Below are 21,447 nucleotides of genomic sequence, written 5' to 3'. Positions count from 1 at the left end.
TCATGTACTGGATTTGAAAATATATATTAATTTACTGAAATGTTTATCCTGATCAGAAGTGGTAGTTTTGAGTGTGGTGTTGATGAATCGATCAGTCGGCGGTTGGTAAAATCGTCTGTCTCAAGTTTTTTTTATTCTTTCATGGGGTGTAGATGTCACTGGCAAGGCCAGCATTTGTTGCCCATCCCTAATTGTCCTTGAACTGAGTGACTTGCTCAGCCATTTCAGAGGGCAATTAAGATTCAATCACATTGCTGTAGATCTGGAGTCACATGTAAGCCAGAACAGGTAAGGATGGCAGATTTCCTCCCCTAAAGGACATTGTTGACAAAATGCTTCCTTCTAATATGATAGTTTCATGGTCACCATTACTGAGACGAGCTTTATATTCCAGATTTATTAACTGAATGCAAATTCCATCAGATGCCAGTGTCTTCAAAGCATTAGCCTGGACCTCTGGAATAATAGTCCAGCGACATTACCGCTATGCCACTGTCTCCCTGAAATACATGAATTTTCAGATTTATTATTTTCCATGTGCCTCAATCAACATTAGGTGAGTTAGTGGATTTGTGTCAACCTTGCTATAAGTTGACAAAGCTGTGGCAACCCATCAAACAGATTCAGCGGACTGCGACATGTGCAAATATTAAACTACTCACTAGCACCAATACTTTAGGTGCCCATAAGTGGCTGTGTTAAGCTCACCTCACACTATCTATTCTATACACAGAACTATATGTATTCTGCTGGTGTTGTAACTAAATAATAATTGCAATATAAATCAGTCATGTAATGGACCATCACGTTCCATGCACTAAGAAGGAATCTGTTGTGCTGTGTATAACTTTATTTCTACAGATTAGATTTGACCTGCAAGGTAAATACAGCTGTAGAATTCTTGTAAATTGTTTTTGTCTCCTCTCTTGAAAGCAGTGACTCTTGCTGGGTGCTGGCAGCCCGATGATGCTTTGTTCCAAGTGGCCATTCTATCATGATATGACCAAGCATTGTGTCAGCGGTCTTATTTATTGACAGTGACATAACAGCTAACATGACATCATGCTCTCCCAAAGACATCGTGCGCAGTTTGTACCGTGAATGATTGGAATGTTGATTAAGAGTGCGACTTGTTAAGAGGAACTGTTTGTTACCTTGAGAACTATGTTTTTGGGAAAGAATGCAGCTTGTGCATATGTAGTAGGTGCCTTTGTGGCTGGAGATCATTAACTGATATTTATAATAAGTAGACTTGTTGCTGAAAAATGACATGGCAATTTGTCTGTACTGCTATCGTCTGCACATTATCATCTGTGTTATAAAGATGAATACTAAAATGAATTACAAAACCCAAAGAAATCATTGAACCAGTTTTTTGCTTATTTTTCTGCATTATTCCAATTCTTGCATTTTGAAACTTGCTCCAGACCTGAGTATCCACGAGAAGCAATCCACTAGTTTAATTTGTCTTAAAATTGCATGCATCCACTGTGTACTCTTGCCATCATGTGAATTGTATGTAAGTGAAAGCATGGACACTAAAGTATGAGTTTAAGGTTTTAATTCCTGGTAGTCTCATGACAGCTCTGCATCTGTCTGATCTGGCTGTTTTATGCCTTGGAAAATGGGAAAGAACTATTTGGATTTGTGTACCATGATCCTAGAGAAAATTGATTTTCAGCTGCCAATTCGAAAGACCCTCAATTTCAATATGCCAGGCATAATGTCAGGCTGTCGGACTAGCAAGTTATAATTGATATGCGTTCCCTGAAGGCCTGTGTATGTACAGACTGAGTGTCTTATGATTTATAACTCTTCACACTGCTACTAGGAAATTTTTTGTGAATACTAACTCTTTTTATGTGTATCATACAGGTGTGTCACTACCCGAATACACTGACCGTGAGGAATCCTTGATAGTAAACCAACACCACCATGGACCCTAAAGTTACCGAAGGCGGGCTGAATGTTACCCTTACCATCCGACTGCTGATGCATGGGAAGGTAAATATTCAGTTTGAGTATGCCAAGAAGTGGAATGCAGCTATGCTTATATTGCTGGTGGCAGGCTCACCCATGATGACCAAGTTTGAGTTAATTTGGCTTTGACCATTCAGGATGTGGCGATATAAAATTCAGATTGATGTTTATCGGTGAGAGGAGCAAATGTCATAGTGGGGAAGTCGTGGTTACACTTATCAGGGGATGACACGTGGCACTTGTTAAGGTAACAGGAACTTTATATTCCAACTTGAATGTTATATTATTGACAAATAACTGCTGTGATTGAATTGTCAAGATGGATTCGCCAGCTGTCATTTTCATAAACAGGAATATTCTTGAAATGAATGAGTTTCTTCAAAAATTAATCTTGGCAACAGCTCAACTGTCGACCAGAATATGGAGCATTTGTATTGTAGGACTGCTCATCACAAATCCATTTTCCTCTGTTGGGTAAAATGCGTGTTTGTTAGAGCTATTCTGTGGTTGATTGTATAATCAGAGAGAATTTCGCTGTGATGGTAGCAGTGGAGACCATCAGTGTTAAGTTTACCTCGCCTTACTTCAATTGTGTCTTTTGCTGGTCCAGACACCATTAGCTTAATGGTGGCAAATGTTGACCTGCAAGGGGAAGAGTAGAAGAAACTAAACATTTGAAAAGAAACAAATTCAATAAAGCAATAGTGAAATATCACTCTTTCAAGCCTTTTCATGCTGTGCTAATCTGGTGAAAGTGAAGTTGGGAAATGGCACGTTTTATGTCCTCACTCAATTCTTAAGTAGGCCCCGTACAGTTCTGTTTTAAAAACATAATTTTTTTGTGTAATAATTAAATCTTCATCCTTATTTGGTCTTCAGTAAGGCTAGTTGATATTTTCCATTTTAACATCGCACCTGTCAGTTTAACGCCAGAATTACTGAGTACGGTGTATTTCTTCGAATTATGGAGCTCTCAGGCTGGATCTGCAGGGATGTCAAAATTCCTCTTGTTGGTAACTCCTGACAACAACTGGAGGAGGGAAATTACTCTCTCCTTTCTGTCTCATGTTTGAGGTTGATTTAGCCTGAAATTTCCAGAGAAAGGGGCTGCCAGGTTGCATCACTGCTTTCCCCTTCAACCACAGGTTAACAGTGTTACCTGCTGTGCTATATGTCTGTTGGTTGGTAATCAACTGAAAGAATTTTGCCCTTTCAGAATCGTGTGGCATTACTTACCTCCAACTGAGAGCACTAGAAGGAGAAAAACCTTCTCCCAGACTTTGGTTCGTCCTCAACTTGGGCCATCTACATGAACAAGAGCAGCAGTGACATGGAGTGACTCATATCTTTGCCTTTCTCTCTGGCTATATGTCTCCGGTTATATCACTGCACAGCTCTCCCTTTATCCCTCTCCGTGAGCAGCTTTATTCTGGTGCATGCCTCCCTGGCACCATTCCCTCTTTCTGGCGCATGCTCCCCATTTTCTTTGGAGGTAACAACTTCTCCCTCATTGGGGCAGAGTCTTACCCCATCTCTTTGGCATACAATTTCCTCTTCCTGCACCCTTTAAGTCTCTTTGCATGCTCTGCTTTCCTCTCCATCCCCATCTGCACTATCGGTGGGATTTTCTGCACCAGCCCACCCGCGATCTTCAGGTCCTGCCGCAAGTCATTGGACTTTTGGCTGGGGTACTGCCTCACCCGCAGCGGGTCCCGTCCGCAACGGGGTCAGAAAATCCCAGCCATTGTCTTCCCCTCTTTGATCCATGCTTTTCCTTCTCATCTCTCTCTCTTGTTCACTCCTCTTTGTGCACCTCCTTCCCTCTCCCTCTCCGTTACATTTTTACCTATCCAGGAAATACTGTTGAGAAATCCATTTCTCTTTTAGAACTGGTGTAATTGTGTTTCTCCTAACCATAAATATTTGTTTAATGGGATTTGTTTCTTTCACAAACCCACAACTATTACATTTTCATTTATAAAATCGAGTATCAGGTGAATTCAGAACTTTGAATGTTTAATTTCTCTGGTATCAAATTGGTTAATATTTAATAAATATGGTTACTGTAATATTTTAAAGCAATGGTTAAGGCATTTATTTAAAACAGCTTAAGATCTGTGTTGGAACGTGCCACAAGAAATTTCATGTGAATGAGTTAAGCAGTGTACTACTAGAGAAATTGGTCTACAGGATAAGCATTACTAAATTTTTCTCTTTACCTTACAGGAAGTTGGAAGCATCATCGGAAAGGTTTGTATTAATATATAACTACATTGTGCTTATTGGTAACACTGATAAAATAAAATACATTCCCACCATTTACAATTTCATAGTGCACACACAGATATTTGACACACATGTAGCAATGTCTTATAGTTTCCATAAAAGGAACTTTTCCTATCTACCATCTTTTCAGGAGAAATCTTTCCAACTCATTTTTCTTTATGGCTTGAGTAATGCTTCCTTTTTTAGCTCTAGCTGACAGAAGTGGTGACGGTTGTTTGTACCCATTGTGTATAATTGCCACAGTCTAATGAATTCATGTCATTTAAATGCAAACCTGCAGATAATAAGTCGTTTCCATGGACAAGGTGCTGTACATTATTTTAAACTCTTAACTACAGATATTTATTATGTATTGTACTATTGACTTCATGCCAGTCTGTAACCTGTGCTTTCATGTCCATAAATTATAGATTAGCATGTGAGCACATACATGGATGCACTACATGATTTGTATATCTCCTCTTTCAGAAAGGTGAGACTGTGAAAAAGATGCGTGAAGAGGTAGGTGAACTGTTACTAGTTGACCTTTATTTGAGTTTCTGTGCCCCTGCTAGGTAATTTTATTGGCTTTCCTGCAGTAACTTGGGCATCTTGTGACTGTTTCAGAGTGGTGCACGCATTAATATTTCTGAAGGAAATTGTCCTGAGAGAATTGTAACCATCACAGGCCCAACTGATGCAATATTCAAGGCATTTGCAATGATCGCCTTTAAGTTTGAGGAGGTAAGAGACTGTTTGCATGGGGTTTTAATAGCGCAATTGGGACTGCACCCATTCTTCAAAAGAGTATCATTTCTGGCAGCTGAATTAAACAATGCATCTCAATTATCTATAGTTTATATGAGGGTTAAACTAATATATCCATATCACCCCTTAATAAAAAGCTACTATGATATGAAATTTGAGGAGTCAAATAGTAAGAGCAAGTTATAGTTAAATGCTGCAAGCTTCTAAATATCATACCGTACACAGATTTGGTACAAATAATTAATATTTAGGCCGATTATTTTAGAACAACAGCTCAAACTGTAACACCAAAACTATTTGTTTGCAATTTCAGGACATAGATAATTCAATGTCGAATAGTACAGCCACGAGTAAACCACCTGTGACCCTGCGACTTGTTGTACCAGCTAGTCAGTGCGGATCACTGATTGGAAAAGGAGGTTCCAAGATCAAAGAAATTCGCGAGGTCAGCTTTTCTTTCCATGTAATCCAGTCCTCCACTTGATCACTGTTGATCTTGGTAGAATATTTTATTTCAGATGTAATGCTCCCCGTTAAGATATAACATGGCACATTGTTGTGCCATCATAGCCAATGCAATACCAACTCTTCAACAGGTGTTCATGGTTTGCAATCAGAGTTGTTTTATAATCTGGCCTCACCTGCCAATGATGACACTGAATAGCCGGTTTCATTTGGTTTCTTAGATGCTCTGTTTGAGATCAGGAGAAGCAATGTACGTTATTCTTCTTGAACTTACAATGGCATAACAACTGGTTGCAACCGGAGATAACTATAACAAAAACGGCTCATTGAATGATACCGAATAGTAGGAAGCCAATTGTGCCTTTGTTATCTCTTTGAAAGATCTAACCAAGTTAGTTGTACTCACCTTTTTTTTTTCCCCGTATCCTTTAAAAGGTTTTTCTTTTTCAAGTATGTATCCAATTCCCTTTTGAAAGTTACTACTGAATCTACTTCCACCACCCTTTCAAGTGGTGCATCACAACTCTCTGTAAAAGAAATTCTCTTCATCTACCCTCCTGGTTCTTATGGCAATTACCTTAAATCTGTATTTTCTCTTTATTGATCTTCCTAATAATTGAAAGAAATTCTCTTTAATCTATCAAAACCCTTCATAATTTTGAGCACCTATTAAGTCTTCCTTTAACCTTCTCTGCTCCAAGGAGAACGATCCCAGCTTCTCCAATCTCCATATCATTGAAGTCCCTGCCACTACTATGTGTCACTAAAACAGTAATTTTCAATCATTTTTTTGTGAGGCACTCATTACACTTCCAAGCTCCTGCTGCAGATAATATGCTCCCTGTCCTAAATTTCGAAAGATTGTGACTGGAAACCAAAGAAAAGCAGTGCTGCCATTTTTACTGCTACAGAGCTGCAGAAATCGTGCTAGTAAGTCAATTAATGACTCAGAATGATGCTAAAGTATCAGATTTACTTTATGGAAATGCATGGTTTAACGACTGCAGACAGGGAGGCTATGCTCCAGCTGACACTCTTGCCGTTGGAGCTGAGACAGTAAAAAACACTTCTTAATCTGCTGCAAGAAAGTTTCTTGTCAATCGGTTATGAAATTACTTTGCCCTTGATCATAAAGTCATAGCCTAAACTGACTTGAGAGCTAACTCACTCATCACAAGGAGTCAAGACAAAATTGTTTTCAAATTTTGATTAGTGATAATTAAGAGCAGGATTGGTTATAAACAAAAACAAGAGATTTAATGACATTAACTACTGTAAAAACAGTCAAAAAGTCAGCAATGAATTCCTAACTGGTTAGAATTTGTTTTGCTCAATTTATGAAATATAACCATGAAGGTTATCTTGTGATGAAGGAAGAGATAATGGAATTTAATTTTCCATTATCTAAATGATTTAAATTCTTGACGTATTTTAACATTTGTTAATACATTTAAGTTAATAGGTTATGATCTTAATTAGGCTTGAAATAAATTATGCTGTGTTCTCCCTGTATTTTGTTTGTTTTTTGGCATCTGCACATTGAGGCGCACAGACTAGTTGAAATGTGTCACCTACACATAATGCAGGCGTGTTTCACTAAACTGGCACAGAGGACTTGCTAATGCAGATTATTGTTGTAGAATAATTGTCATTTTTCCAGATTCTAGCACCACATCTGCGGCTTTAACCCATACATGTTTTTCTATTCTTTCCAGTCGACAGGGGCTCAAGTCCAGGTGGCAGGGGACATGCTGCCTAATTCCACTGAGCGTGCTGTGACAATCTCTGGGATGCCAGATGCTATCATCCAATGTGTGAAGCAAATATGTGTGGTGATGCTGGAGGTAGAGTATAAGGCGAGCATCAGGAGCAGCAAGTTTTAAGGAGGGAGTGATGGCAACTTTTTGGGATTGTTCTTCTTTGTGATACAGCAGCAGAGATCAACGTACCTGAGGATGTCTAGCCTGATTAGTTTTGTAACACAAAGGAGTTGTGGGGTCCAAATAGATGAGATGATAGATTGATATCCAACCTTCAGATCTTAATGTCAACCTTTTTTTCCCAAACTAGGTTCATTCTCATATTTTCTTCCTTGCCTTTTTTAGATAGCACACAGATGCAACACAATACAGCAATCTAGGTTATTTGTTCCATTAATTTTTATTCTAGTTTCTACCTTTTACCCTTCAAAGTCCGCATCTTGATATTTGAATTCTGTTGGTATATTCATAATGTACCTTCCAAGTTAGCCGCCTCAATCAATACTCCACTGAACTATCGAGAATTATTACTCCAGAAGGCATAAATAGTCACAACGGTTAGCCAGTCATTTCCATCCTACAGGTTTCAAAGCCATGTCCTGTAGAGACTAGGAGCTAGATTTAGAGCTATTTTACTTTATCATCCAAGTTTCTGTTTTATTACAGTTGTGGGGAAGAGCCCAGGTTGGAGAATTTACACTGTGGCATATCTACTGTAGAGTACTTGCCAAAGTTTTTCAGTGCCATTTAAAAGATGTGAAACATGAATAACTCCACATTGCCAGTCATACTGTTTTATATTAAAAAATTAAGTATTTTTTTATTCTACCATTGGTTTTGAGCGTTGCTAGCAAGGCCAACAATGGTTGCCCACCCCTAATTGCCCTTGAGAAGTTTTCTGAGCTGTTTTCTTGAATCACTGCAGTCCATCTAGTATAGGTGCACCTGGTGCAGTTTAGGAAGCAACAGTGAAGGAGCGGTGATATAGTTCCAAGTCAGGATGGTGTGTGGCGTGGAGGGGAACTTGCAGGTGGTGGCATTCCTATGTGTCTGTTGCCCTTGTCCTTTTAGGTGGTAGAGGTCGCAGGTTTGGAAGGTGCTGTTGAGAAAACCTGGTGAGTTGCTGCAGTGAACTTGTATATGGTGTACACTGTTGCCACTGTGCATCAGTGGTGAAGGGAGTGAATGTTTAAGGTGGTGGAAGGGGTGCCAATCCAGCAGTCTGCATTGCCTTGCATGGTGTTGAGCTTCCTAAGTGTTGTTGGAGTTGCATTCAGCTAGGCATGTGGAACATATTTCATCGCACTCCTGACTTGTGCTTTTGTAGATGGAGGAGAGGCTTTGGGGAGTTAGATGAATTACTTGCTGCCAAAATCCCAACCACTGACCTGCTCTTGTAGCCACAGTATTTATCTAGCTGGTTCAGTTCTGTTGCTGGTCAATGATAACCCCCAGAATGATGGTAATGGGAGAATTCAGTGATGGTAATGCCACTGAATGTCATGGGGCAATGGTTAGATCCTCTCTTGTTGGAGATAGTCATTGCCTGCCACTTGTGTGAAGCGAATGTTACTTGCCACTTATCAGCCCAAGCCTGAATGTTGTCCAGGCCTTGCTGCATATGGACAGAGACTGTTCAGTATCTGAGGAATCGTGAATGGTGCTGAACGTTGTGAAATCATCAGCAAACATCCCCACTTCTGTCCTTATGCTGGAGGTAAGGTCGTGATTAAGCAGCTGAACGTGGTTGAGCTTAGGACACCACCCTCAAGAATTCCTGCAGCAATGTTCTGGGGCTGAGGTGATTGGTAGCACTTTTCATCAGTGATCACATCAATAGTATGAGAGACCATGCTTTAATATGGAGGAGAAAGAAATTGAACATGAAGTGGAGATAAAGGAAAGGTGTTTTAGAAATATTCTCTGGGCTTCTAAAAAAACAAAATGTTACTAGTTTCATAGTTAACCATAAGATTGGTTTGGGTTAGCTCCTGGTTAACATGAGCAGACAGACAGGGACAGGCATACTTCGCTCTTGAACATTTCCAGAATCCACAACATACAATAAATGTACATGAGGGGGTTAATAACTTGTAGGATACTACACTGTTGGAATCACAAGGTTATGGAGTGGCCATATTCATATTTAGTCTTAATTAATCTGATTATGCCATCACTTTATAGAATTTGTTTTTGGTAGTTCTTATGTACAAACCTTATTCACCAGCAAAATAGCAATTGATTAAGTTACTTGCTGTTCAGAGAAGTTATATTCAGAAAATTCAATATTCATTGTAGTATGATGATGCAGAATTGGTTGATAAAACTTTGAATCTTCACTAAAAATGTTCAAATTATATTCATCCTGACTATAAACTAAGTTAAGAAAAGTTTTTCCTAGAAACAACATCCAATGTTATTTTAAACATAGTGTCAGCTGGCAGCCCACTAGTGGTTCTGATATTCATTTATATCTGAAGTAGTGCCTCTCACTACCTTCATACTAAGATGAAACCCCTGTCAAAGCTGAACTGGTATAAAGCTGCTACTGCAAGTCATACATGCACACCATGCGTTTATTAAGACATTTGTAGAAGATAATGTACAAATCTGCAACCTTGGGGAATAGTTCTGTTGTCCTGTAAAACATTAAATATATTTAGTATTTTATTTTGAGGTAATGTACAAGGAGCATCATTCCCTCAACTCCGTAGCTTTGTGCCCTGGTGTATAAATGTTCCATAGATCTATTCTCCAATCTAGGCTCTTTCCAGAACTGCAAACACAACCTTTCCTAGGTTTTTGTTCTAATCATGGTAAGTTAGTTGTCATCAAAACACTCTAGTTCAAGGTAAAGTAGGTGATTTCACACCATGTAATTGATAGAAATGGGAGAGGTACTTCCCAGTATCATCCTGGAAACTAAAAGCATGGGTTTTACATAAATTTACATCAGACTTGACAGTCCTGTGGCTAAGTGTGAATGTAAAAGTGAAATAAATTCCACTGTGCAATCACCAATCATGTCAAGTTAGCTTATTCTGGTTCTCAGACCAGTAGGAAGTGAGGAACCTTTCTAGAATTAAAAAGATGGCAGGATGGGACACGCTCACTTCACTTTGCCTTTCCTGTTCTCAGTGCCTTGAGTGAAGATTAGTGTTATTGAGGTGTCTCTTGAAGATGGAACTAATACTGGTTATGTTTGCATTTTGTGAATCTGTTTCTCCCTTTAGTAATCTTCCACCAGTCAATTTTAAGCAGTATTAGCAGTAATCATAAGTTACTGACACTAAGTTGCATTCTAGTCTGTAAATGGAGTAGTGTGTGGAGGAGAATTTTTTTCATTAAGCTTCAAAGTATATTGAAATACCTTTGCCGCAGTTCCACTTTGATTGAAGTGAAGGACAGCAAATATGCACAATGCAATCGCTAAAGGAGACTGGCGAGGTAAGGGGCAATTTGTTGTAAATTAGGGATTTGATGCCTTCAAATAAATTCAACATTTCACAATTTTTCATCACTTCACAAGCGTGAGGAATCTTATTTCCACATTCGGTTACAAGATTTTGGAGGATGTTGATGTTTTCCTGAAATCTTCAATTACTTTATTAAAGTGTTTGTCACACAAGGATTGTTAGAAGTATGTCATTTATCCAGGTTGACTAAGTGTACCCAATTATGTAACTAGTTTGTCAAATCATTGGCAAATAACCCCATCCTAGTCCCATGATTCTTAAGCATCATTAACACTCCAGCAGACAAAGCAACAATATGTAATAGTGACTGGATAATGTAGGAGAGCTCTGCATTGCATCTAATCATTGTTGTCGCTGCCTGGAGAGTGGTTAATGGTGTCACTTGGCACACAGACAAATGTTCAATTTCTCTAATGCTGAAATAGAAGCTCATTGCAGTTTCAAATTTTTGTTTAGAAAACCATCTTGAACAGTATAAAATTCCTACATAAAATGAGCTAGACACAGCCTCAGCTTGATTCCTCGTGGAATGAATTTGTAAAGTCTACCAAGCCCTCGCCTTCATGTACGGTTGTTGTATTCTGTTCAAATAAATATGTTTTGGTAAACTTCACCTATTGAAAGATGTGGTGTGCATGCTGGCAAGTTAAACACGTTTACAGATTATTGCATCCAGTGACCACATCAGGCAATTATATAATAAACATATAATAGGTCTGAATGAGTGTAAAACTAACTCTTCTCTGCCTCAACCTCAGCAGAGTATCTCTACCACTCTGCCAGCTTGTTCCCTCCTGTTCACACATCACCTATCTTTACAGCCTCTTTTGAGCTTGCTGGTTGACCAATTGGTAGTCTTTGTAAACCCATACCATGAGGAATCAAGTTGAGATTATATCCTACCCTCTTTTATGTAGGAACTTTACATTTGTCAAGATGGATGTTTTTAGGAAAAAAATTTGAAGCTGCAATGAGCTTCCATTTCTGCCACATCCCCAAGCTCCTTGGCCCTTGGATTGACATCACGTAGTACCACCAATTTCCTGTTAGTTAGCCCTTTGCTCTTGAAATATATTTTCAGAGCTAGTTAGAAATAGTAGGAACCTTGCAGCTTTGTCCAAAATTGATTTTATAGAGGTGGGGTGGGGTAGGAATGGTGGGGGATGTGTGGGGGCAAGGCGGAGGGGGGAGTGGGGTGTGGTGCAAAGGCAAATGATGGTTGGTGTTTTTGAATGACTTTGTTGTATACATATGGGAAGAACAGAACATTGAACAACATTGAATAATTTATTCTATATTAATGACAGATTCTCTATGATTCAAGTTTTTTTAAAAATTAAAAGTCTAACCTTGTGATGCATTTATCTATATTAAATGAATTCTAGACTAAGAGATACTGCAGTTGTTAAGTGTTTGTAATTATTATGTATTTTCTCTGTTTTGTGATTGAATTTACCTTTTTATTTTTTCAGAAATGAACCTGTTCTAATGCTGTTTCTAACATGCTTTCCCTGTCCCTCCTAGTCCCCACCGAAAGGTGCCACCATCCCCTACCGCCCAAAGCCCGCCTCTGCCCCCGTCATTTTTGCAGGTGGCCAGGTAAGAGCAGATCCCCTCTCGGCCTCCGCAGCCAACCTCAGCCTCTTACTGCAGCACCAGCCACTGCCTGTTAGTGCATTCAGGTTTCTCATCTTCACTTGCATGTTGTATCCTAATGGCCACTAAACCGTGTCAGAAACTGCTTAGAAGACTTGTGTGTGTTTGTGTGTGTGTGCGTGTGCGCGCGCGACTGTCTGTCTATCCATGCTCCCACTTGAGTGACTGCATACATGTGTGTGTGACACTGCAGTTGAGTAGCTTCAGAACATCCCAAATGTGCAGCTTGTCTCAGCAAAGATATTGTCTATATTTTGAGTAACTATCACATGCTTTGAAACCAGAAACCTTTCAAGTTGTTTAAACATTTCCTTATTGACATTCAGTACTGTTAGCTTAAGCCACTGATTGAGTTAGGCCCACTTGATGATTTCTCACCACTCAATTGGATAGTAGATGGGATGGTGTAGCTCCAGTTAATGAGTTCCCAGCTAATTGAGTGATAAACTTTTTATTGAGATGTTTTAATTAAAATATTAGTCAGTGTTTAAGAACCATAGAATTTTCTGTCTAGGGCTACAGTGCTTTGACCTCCAACCAAAATGGAATTTAGGAAAATATATTTCTTACTATAAACAGTGTTCTTGCAATAGTCGGGTAAAACTTTGTGATTGAATGCTATCTCGGGGCCATTGTTCAAAAGTATTATGTTAACCAGTATCAATAGAAATAAATGATCCTACTTAAATTACATATGGTGATGACATGTGCCTCCATTGCAACAGGTTAGGTAAGCAGGCTTCTTTGATATTTCTGAAAAGCATGATGGTGTTGACTGCAGTGCTTTACAGCCCTTGCGTGTGCTGTACCATCAAGTGATTTTGGTTTGTGGCTGCAGTTTCCCAGTGGTTACTACTTTCTGCCATTTCATCATGCGAGGAATCAGACACCTCGCAATGGAAATATGAAAAGCGACATTTGTGCCTCTATCCACTGCAAATGGAGATACATAGGATTACATACATAGAATTTATGGCACAAAACAGGCCATTTGGCCCAACCAGTCCATGTTAGCATTTATGCCCCACTAAAGTAGTTCTCCGGTCTGATGTTACTGATGGGGAAGATGTGGTAGGTCTTGGAAAAGAATGGGGAGGTAGAGAAGAGAGGTTTTTCAGCTTAAAAGTTATATTTAAGGCAGCAATAAACTACATTTGAAAAGCCATTATGTGCAAGAAGCAAGGTTTACATTGTTGTTATACTTTTGAGCAGGAGTTTGTCAATGCGGCTTGCTGCAAAAACAAAGTTCCAATGCCAGTTACCCAAGGAATGTATTGCCAACCTAGTGATGTCTGCAACAAGAAAAGATACCAGAGATGTGTAGTACACAGTCTTAGGGACATGATGGCCATGCACACACCTAAGAAAGATATTATTTTGACACCCTAAAAGTTCAGCTATAGTTATATAATAGTTTATTTGTATGTAAACCTGGCAGAAGTAATTGTAGCCAAATTGAAGATTGCTGTTCACTGTAAGTCATGTTTCAGATCTCTTATTTAGAATCTTTTATGCAGGGTTGACAACTTCAGAACTTGCTCTACTTTTGTGTTCGCTTCTTTGTATAATTTCACAGTTTGAATTATTTTTCTCTTTCTCCTATTTTTACTTTTGCCATCTGTTATACATGCACAGATCTTTAAATTTAAAGGCTATAAGTAAACTCTGCACCAATACATTAAGATAGACACAAGTTCTATAACCAGAGTGCAGACTCTTCAGAAGAGGCAAGCTGGACAGGCAGTTTAGATTTCTGTGGTGTGTTTGAAACAGGATGCCAAAGGTAGCAGCATCAGCTAATTGAAGGAACAGGATAGTTAGATACCAATTAGTTTGAACTGGGACTGCCCAGCTGAATTGAGGTAGTCTTTAGTCAGCTTTAAAGCTGACGGTGTAAAGTCCCTACCTGCCTTGTTAAGGTGGCAGCCAAAGCAACCTAACCACAAGGTAAGTGTAGGAGATAATTGGTGTTATTTGAAGAATACAATGTTTCATTTTTCTGATGTAATGTGCAAGTTAATGTAAGATGTTGAAAGTAGGAAAAAAAAGTGGTGCTGTGTCAGGGCCAGTTTTGTGAGGTATTGGTACAGACACTTTCACCTACAAAATGCATGCATTCCAAAAAATATTGAAAATCTCAAAAGATGATTTCAATAGCAGCCACAAATGTTGAGACAGCAGAGTTTACATGCAAATACTCCCTGCACACTTAAACTGCTCTGCTTTCAATATTGTTCATGCATTGTGCAGGAACCATTCACAGCCCTACAGCAGTGTTGGCCTATAGTATGTAGCTTAACAAGGCGCACTACACTTGATCATGGCATAAGAAAGCAGTGACATGTTTTTTGTTCCTGCACTATGTTTGAAAAAGAGTACCATATTGCTCCCAGTGAACATCCAGAGTTTTTTGCTCCGTTGTCATTTATTGCACTCCGTTTTCCAAGATTTACAGGGTCATGTTTTAGTGCTAATAAATTGTCACCTAATTATGGTGTTTTAGCCCAGACACTCATTCTTGGAGCAACTTCCCTGAAAGTTCTGTGGCACACGGTTGTTGTTGTAGCAACTTTGTACTAGAGCTGCTGTTTGATGATCTCCTGCACAAATGTCTATACAGTGTGATTTTCATATATTTGCCTTTGTTTTAATAATGAAGCAAGAATAGTTGCAATTAGCAGTGGAATGACATGATTGCACCACTGGTCATATTACTGCAAAACCTTTGCTGTGACAACCCACATCCTGCCCCCATATGTTCTTAAATGTACTAAAATTAATTCAAATGGAACAAATACATAGTATCAATGACGTGGATAATCTTTAGAATGTGTATGCGTATATGTCTGTGTGTACATTATCAAAAGATATTTAATGTAGTGCAAAACAAGCTTGTGGAAAATTGGTGGCGAAAACTTAATAGGGAGTCCTTTCTCTGGGATGAATGGATGTTTGTAAGACATGACTCAGTAATTTGCAGTGCTTTGGGTTATCATTTGAATTGGAACTGCTATTACATACTGGTGGCAAATACTAATGTACAACTGGCTAATGCTTTTAAATAATAGTTCACTCTCTATGATCTGTGGTTTAGCTAAGAAAATGCTGCTACTTCCTAAATTAAAATGAGTGCATAATTAATTGTCTGCTAATGTTACTTCACCCTGCGTCTTTTGCCAGTTCAAAATTCCTATCAGTATAAATAGTGGAATTTCATTTTTTTCCCCTTTAAATTAATTGGCCAAAACCTTTGCTGAGACATCATGCATTTCAGAGTAGGGGATTTAGGCACAGGTCAGGTGCTTGCAGTGGTGCTAGTTGTGGATGATTTCTCAAACATGGAACTTCTGAAGAAGATTTTTCTTTTTTTCATTTCACTTCTACAGGCCTATACAATTCAGGGACAGTATGCCATTCCACACCCAGATGTGAGTTTTCCCCCCTTTCTACCCTAATCATGACTTGAAATGAAAAAATAAAATGCATGATTATGTACATTACTATTAATGAATATTAATAATGAAATTTTCTATTAAGATTTCACTAGTTACCTTTGTATTTGTGATCTCTAGTAACTGTTTTTAACTGACCACTTTGTTATATTGTAGTAATGTTTACAAGAGTATTTGATGGAAAATAAGTGTCTCACTTTTTTGAAGTGACTCCTGATACTCTGGTTATTGTTCCACACCCTTGGGGATAAAGAATATTTCTAAACGGAATTACGTAGCCATTTTCCATTGGAAAGAATTCTATTTAAAGCTACATTAATCTGTATCTGCCAGTAAAATAAAAATCAATATCGCTTCTAGCCTAGGCGTGGACTCAAATGAGAATAGTTCCTTCATTACTGGAACACTGACACTATTGTTACCAACAACAGAAAAAAAAGAAACCTGCATAAGATGAACAATAAATAGCGTGAACCAGATTTCATTAGAAAGCTGTAATACCCTGGTATTATTCAGCCTTGTACTCCAGTGTCTGCTATTATATATCCAAATACTGGTCAACTGCTCAGTATCAAAGTGGGAATGGGGTTCAAAGGTCATAACTTGAAGTATTTACTTTTCAGGATAAATAACTGAATTTGTGGCCAAATTTTAATAAATCCACAGGGCCTGAACTTTGGTATTGAAATGGTTAGGAAAAGTGTCGACACAGCAACAGGAGTAGGCCATTGAGCCTTTTCCATCATTCAGTTAGATCATGGCTGTTATGATCCTATCTCCATCGAACTTCCTTGGTCCCATATCCATTTATACCCTTGTCTAGCAAAATCTATCAATCTCCGACTTAAAATATTAGTGGAGCTAACATCTGCTACTTGTGAGAGTTCTACATTTCTACCATGCTTTGCATTAAGAATTGTTCCCTGACTTCTCTTCTGAATGGCCTGGCTCTGGTTTTAAGGTTATGTTCCCCTGTCTGAAGACTCCTCAACCAGCAGAGAAAGTTTCTATCTGCCCTATTGACTCCTAACAAAACAGTAAAAATCTCACTAAAATCACCATTTAACCTTCTATATTCCAGAGTTTATGTAATCTATCCTCATAATCTAACTCTTGGTGCCCTGATACCATTTTGGTGAATCTGCACTGCAGCCGTTCCTAAATCAATATATTCTTTCTAAGAACTGTACATAGCACTGCAGATACAGACTAGCTAGAGCTTTATATAGCTGTAGTAAAACTCCCTCCCCGTATATTCTAGCCCTCTAGTTATGAAGACTAACATTCCCATTGCCTTTTTGATTTTTTGTGCCTGACTATTACATGGATCTCTTAATCTCTTTGGACCCCCACTGTTCCTAGCTTTTCACCATTACTCTGATATATCTTTATTTGCTTGGTCCAAAATGGATGACCTCTCACTTCCCTGAAATTCCTGCTGAAATCTATCTGCCGTGGTTTTTCTACTCGCTTAATCTATCAGTGGCTCTTTATAATTTTATGTTCCCGAGTGCACAACTTACAAATATTTGTCATCATCAGACTTTGCTATTTGGTTCTTTAGTGAGTTATCTTAAGTCATTAATAAATATAGTGAATTGTTGAGGCCCCAGCACAGGTCCTTGTGGGACACCACTAGTCACTTCTTTCCAACTCAAGTGGATACCCATTATTCCTGCTCTCCGTCTTCTACCACCCATGTAACCCACTTAACCAGGCCCATCATTTGCCTTCAGTTCCATGAACTTTAATTTTAACTATCAGTCGCTTATGTGGAACTTTGTTGAATGCTTTCTGGAACTCCATATTAACATTCATAGGCATTCTTTTGTCTTACCAGTTACATCCTCAAAAGATAATTTAGGTTCATAGAACCTTTATAAATCTATATTGGTGTTCTCTAATCAGCTTCTGCAGTGCACTGGAGGGCTGTGCTTGGTGGTAGTGATGAGAACTATGACTGTTACAGGGACAGCTGTGCCATCAAAAGGAATTCTCTGAAACTGCACTGTGCAAATAAAACACACCTACCATTATAAATATGATGCCAGGGAATTTTTAAAAATGTGATTGGCACTATTGGTAGAATTGTTTAATGCTACATACAACTTGTCAGTTTAAAATACTTAATTCAAGCATTAAAGTAGCATTTGTGCTACCCTGAGGATTATTCTGCATCTTGTTGGGTAGAATTTCCACCTTTTCTCATCCACGTGCAGTTCCTGCCATATGTGGCTCAGTGACAAATGCTGAAGAATAGGCTTAGTTCTCTGTCACTCCTGCTGAGTGAAGAAATGCTGCACCTTTTCAAACAAAAAAAATCACTATAGAAAGGATACAGATATAACATACTCCCATATTAAATAGAAAATGTGAAGCACTGAACTCAGTAATGTTTTAAGTGACTTTTAATGCCTTCATGATTTTCCAATATATTGTCAGAGTTATTTTCATCTGTTAGCTTGAATTTTTCATCATGTTGTTTCAAGGTAAAGAAACACCCACTTCTAGAATGTGAAGAAAACTGAATGCACTCATCTTTTAAATATCCACAAACCCCTCTTCAATTTTGCATCATTATTTCTGTAACTCCCTGCAAAATCACACTACCTGATATTTCCACTATAAGATCTCTTACTACTTGCTACTTCTACTGATGGCTCTTAATTAGACACTGAATTATTGTAAATTTATATACTGGTATAAACTGGTGAGACATCTGAAATTTTACTAAGGCCTTGAAATTTATGTATACGGAACTAGTGCTGAAATGAGTCAGTGTCATAGTACTTCAGATTGCTTCAGATCTTGTTTAATTGGAATATGGCTTGTAATTTTCCTCTCTACCTAGCACCCACCCCCTCCATATTGAATATCCTCAACACAATGAGGCATACTAAGTGAGATTTCAAACATCCACTCCTCTTGACATCACAAGATCTTGTAAGCATCTTGAACCTATTAAAATAAATATTTTATCACCTTAGTTTAGGAAGGATGGGATCAGGAACCACACAGCCCCCCCACCCCCTTCAGTATCCATTTGATTCCTTTCTCTTCGTAACTTAATGTTACTGTGCTAGCTGCACTGCTGTGCTTGTTGATGGGTGGTCTTAAAACACTTCTAATCACGCAGTGTGGTCCTGAAATGTTAGTGTGTCTTGGTAAAATAAACAACCTGCCCTTATTTGACCGGTTAAAACTCCTTGTATTGTGGGTTTGAGTCGCAATGCTGCCTAAAACGCAAATCCTTCGGCTACATGTGATGAATTTCTTCGATGCCAGCAATATCGGATGCTCTAATCTTCCAACCACTCTTGCAATGAGTTCCTTCAGTTCTCAGTCAGACAGCAAGGCAGGATGTCTCATGTTACTGGAGCATCTCAACTCTGACACTGGCCATCTTGCTCCACAGGATGCGTGCCTCGTGTCGGCTGAGTATAAAGCGGCGCTGGCATCGACCTTGTGGAGAAGTCCGCAGCTTACTCACCCATCCTCCCAGCTGAAGGAACCTGCATGGAGACCAGAGTCCTTGAGAGGAAAAATGGAAATAAAAAACTGTAATGAAGAATCGGGAACCTGGGGTATGTTTGAGTCCCAACAGAGGCTGACTCTCCTGTCTCTTGTCACGCAGGTATCGGTAGCTCTCAGATAAGGCACCAGATGAAGCCTGGCTTGCTGACATCCACTTTCAGAAAGACCTCAGCAACTTTCTAGCTGGCTCACAGAGCTGAGGGTGAGCCTTTGCTTCCTCTTGTCTGCCAGGAGAAATCCCCAGTTACTTGTACCAATCTTCCTAATCCGATCCTTTTGATATTGAGACACATTAAGAAAGGGTGGGACATAGAAAATCTGCAATTTTCAGAAAAAAGTATCTTATTTTCCATCAAATTAAGTGTTTGCCATGTTGCTGCATGGTTCATTGTTTACTGCCTCTATTTTTTTTTGTTTCTAAGAGTAGTGTTTGTGTTTATTGTACAGTAATCAGTTAGTTCTAATTTCCCCTCCTACCCCCCAGCAGTTGACCAAGCTTCATCAGTTGGCTATGCAGCATACCCCCTTTACTCCCCTTGGGCAGACCACCCCTGGTTTCCCTGGTACGTACCCACAGTGCCCTATTCAGCTCCTTTTCTTGGCACCTCTCTGTTTTTCTCTACTTCTCTTTCTCTCTCTCTTATAGTTTGTAAACAAATTGGAATGGATATATATATTCAGTGCTTCAGGGATTAACCTAAGCTTACTTAACTAGTGAACTTGTAAGATAAAGTTGAATTAATTTCTATCATTCTTCTATTGATAACTTGCTTTTGGTTATAAAAAGAAGTGAATGTATAGTTTGGATGTGGATCAGTTTCTCATATTTTAAGTTTAATCATTAATCCAACGGCATCTTTACTACTTTTAGCCTCAGTAGAGTGAAAAACTATTAAATGAATGTTAAAAACAGTTTCATGTATATAAAATTGCACTAAATAGCAGAAGATGTAATGGCTGTTTCCATGTTTGACGAAGTAATTTGAAATATCAGAAAGTTTACCTTTTTAGCAAACTGTTTAATTTCTGAATTTACAAACAAAAATTGGTTGATCACTTCATAGCTATATAAATGTCCTGAAGCTAGTTTTCAATCTACAGCAAAGCAGCTACACACATTTCTCATGATTTTCACAAATTCTACAGGTCTGATGTATTTATTCAGTCTTGCGGGTGCAAAAGAGTAGCCAAATAAAAACAGATAACTTGTCCTGTATATTTAGCTGGGTGTTCCCAAAACATGAGGTTTTCAGTATTGCAATTGTGAAAAGACAATGCCTGATTTGATTGTACTTTGACAGCCAGGATCTCTGCTCAGCGTGGTATTTTCCCATAATGAGATGTCTCAGTTAATGTACAATTCTAATGGAGGTTTAAAATAATTACAACTGATAAACGCACACTTTGGAAGCATAATGAGAACTGTCATCCAAGAAGCTGCAGTTTCTGTTTTAGTCCCACTTTGCACAAGGTTATATGCATTGTATCTTTGTTTCATGTCTCAAAAATCTAATAATTAGATCCTGATCTATCGATGAAATTTTAGAGCATGGGAGGAGTCCATTTGGCCCATTGCACATGTGCCTATTGTCTGAAAGAGCTATCCACTTAGTCCCATTGCCCTGTCCTTCATACCCTTGTAATTGCTTCTATGTCAAATATTTATCCACGTCCCCTTTAAAGGCTATTATGGTTTCTGGTAATCACATAATGGATTACTCTGAATGCAGTAACTGTTCTAGCCTGATCTAAAAGCTTCAGCTAAGACCCATTGAAACCACAATAGATTAATGATTTGCACAGAATAAGCTAATGATTAGATGACACGATATAGTCAGAAGCTAGATACATATTCACTGTTACACTTAATAGCCCTTGGGATAATTAGTCCTTCTCATTATTGTCGTTCACATTAAATCCTGTCTGTCACTGACTAGCCGCTTTATCCATGGTGTACTTGTATAGAAATCTACATAGTTCAAAATTGAAAAGTTAACTTTAACTTTTTTCAATTAACCCAGATGCACTGGGAAAGAATACAACTCAACAATGAGCTTTCTCCCATCATGCTTTGTGCTGAGCATAAAAAGT

At 38.6% G+C, this 21,447-nt stretch overlaps 1 protein-coding gene across 47 annotated transcripts in view; it reads left to right on the top strand.

Moving 5' to 3' along the window:
- The window catches only part of LOC144686370 (poly(rC)-binding protein 3), a 169,721-nt gene that overhangs the window by 124,059 nt on the left and 24,215 nt on the right, over positions 1-21,447 (top strand). For 4 of the 47 annotated variants that reach the window (XR_013577919.1, XM_078551473.1, XM_078551502.1 and 1 more), the window contains 9 exons: positions 1,876-2,004; positions 4,207-4,230; positions 4,735-4,767; positions 4,873-4,989; positions 5,327-5,458; positions 7,194-7,322; positions 12,239-12,382; positions 15,757-15,798; positions 19,844-19,919. Coding sequence is in view for 39 of the 47 variants with exons in the window: in XM_078551473.1 (XP_078407599.1) it covers positions 1,936-2,004; positions 4,207-4,230; positions 4,735-4,767; positions 4,873-4,989; positions 5,327-5,458; positions 7,194-7,322; positions 12,239-12,382; positions 15,757-15,798; positions 19,844-19,919 (766 nt within the window). In the remaining 8 variants the exon portion in view is untranslated. Of the gene's footprint in view, positions 1-1,875; positions 2,005-2,117; positions 2,228-4,206; positions 4,231-4,676; positions 4,768-4,872; positions 4,990-5,326; positions 5,459-7,193; positions 7,335-12,238; positions 12,383-15,756; positions 15,799-19,237; positions 19,559-19,840; positions 19,920-21,447 lie in introns of all 47 variants that reach the window. The other 43 variants (XR_013577914.1, XM_078551485.1, XM_078551463.1 and 40 more) reach the window with 25 other exon arrangements.

This window comes from Cetorhinus maximus, chromosome 11 (genome assembly GCF_964194155.1).
Source record: "Cetorhinus maximus chromosome 11, sCetMax3.hap1.1, whole genome shotgun sequence".
Taxonomy (NCBI): Eukaryota; Metazoa; Chordata; class Chondrichthyes; order Lamniformes; family Cetorhinidae; genus Cetorhinus; species Cetorhinus maximus.
This window is presented reverse-complemented; position numbering and strand designations above follow the sequence as displayed.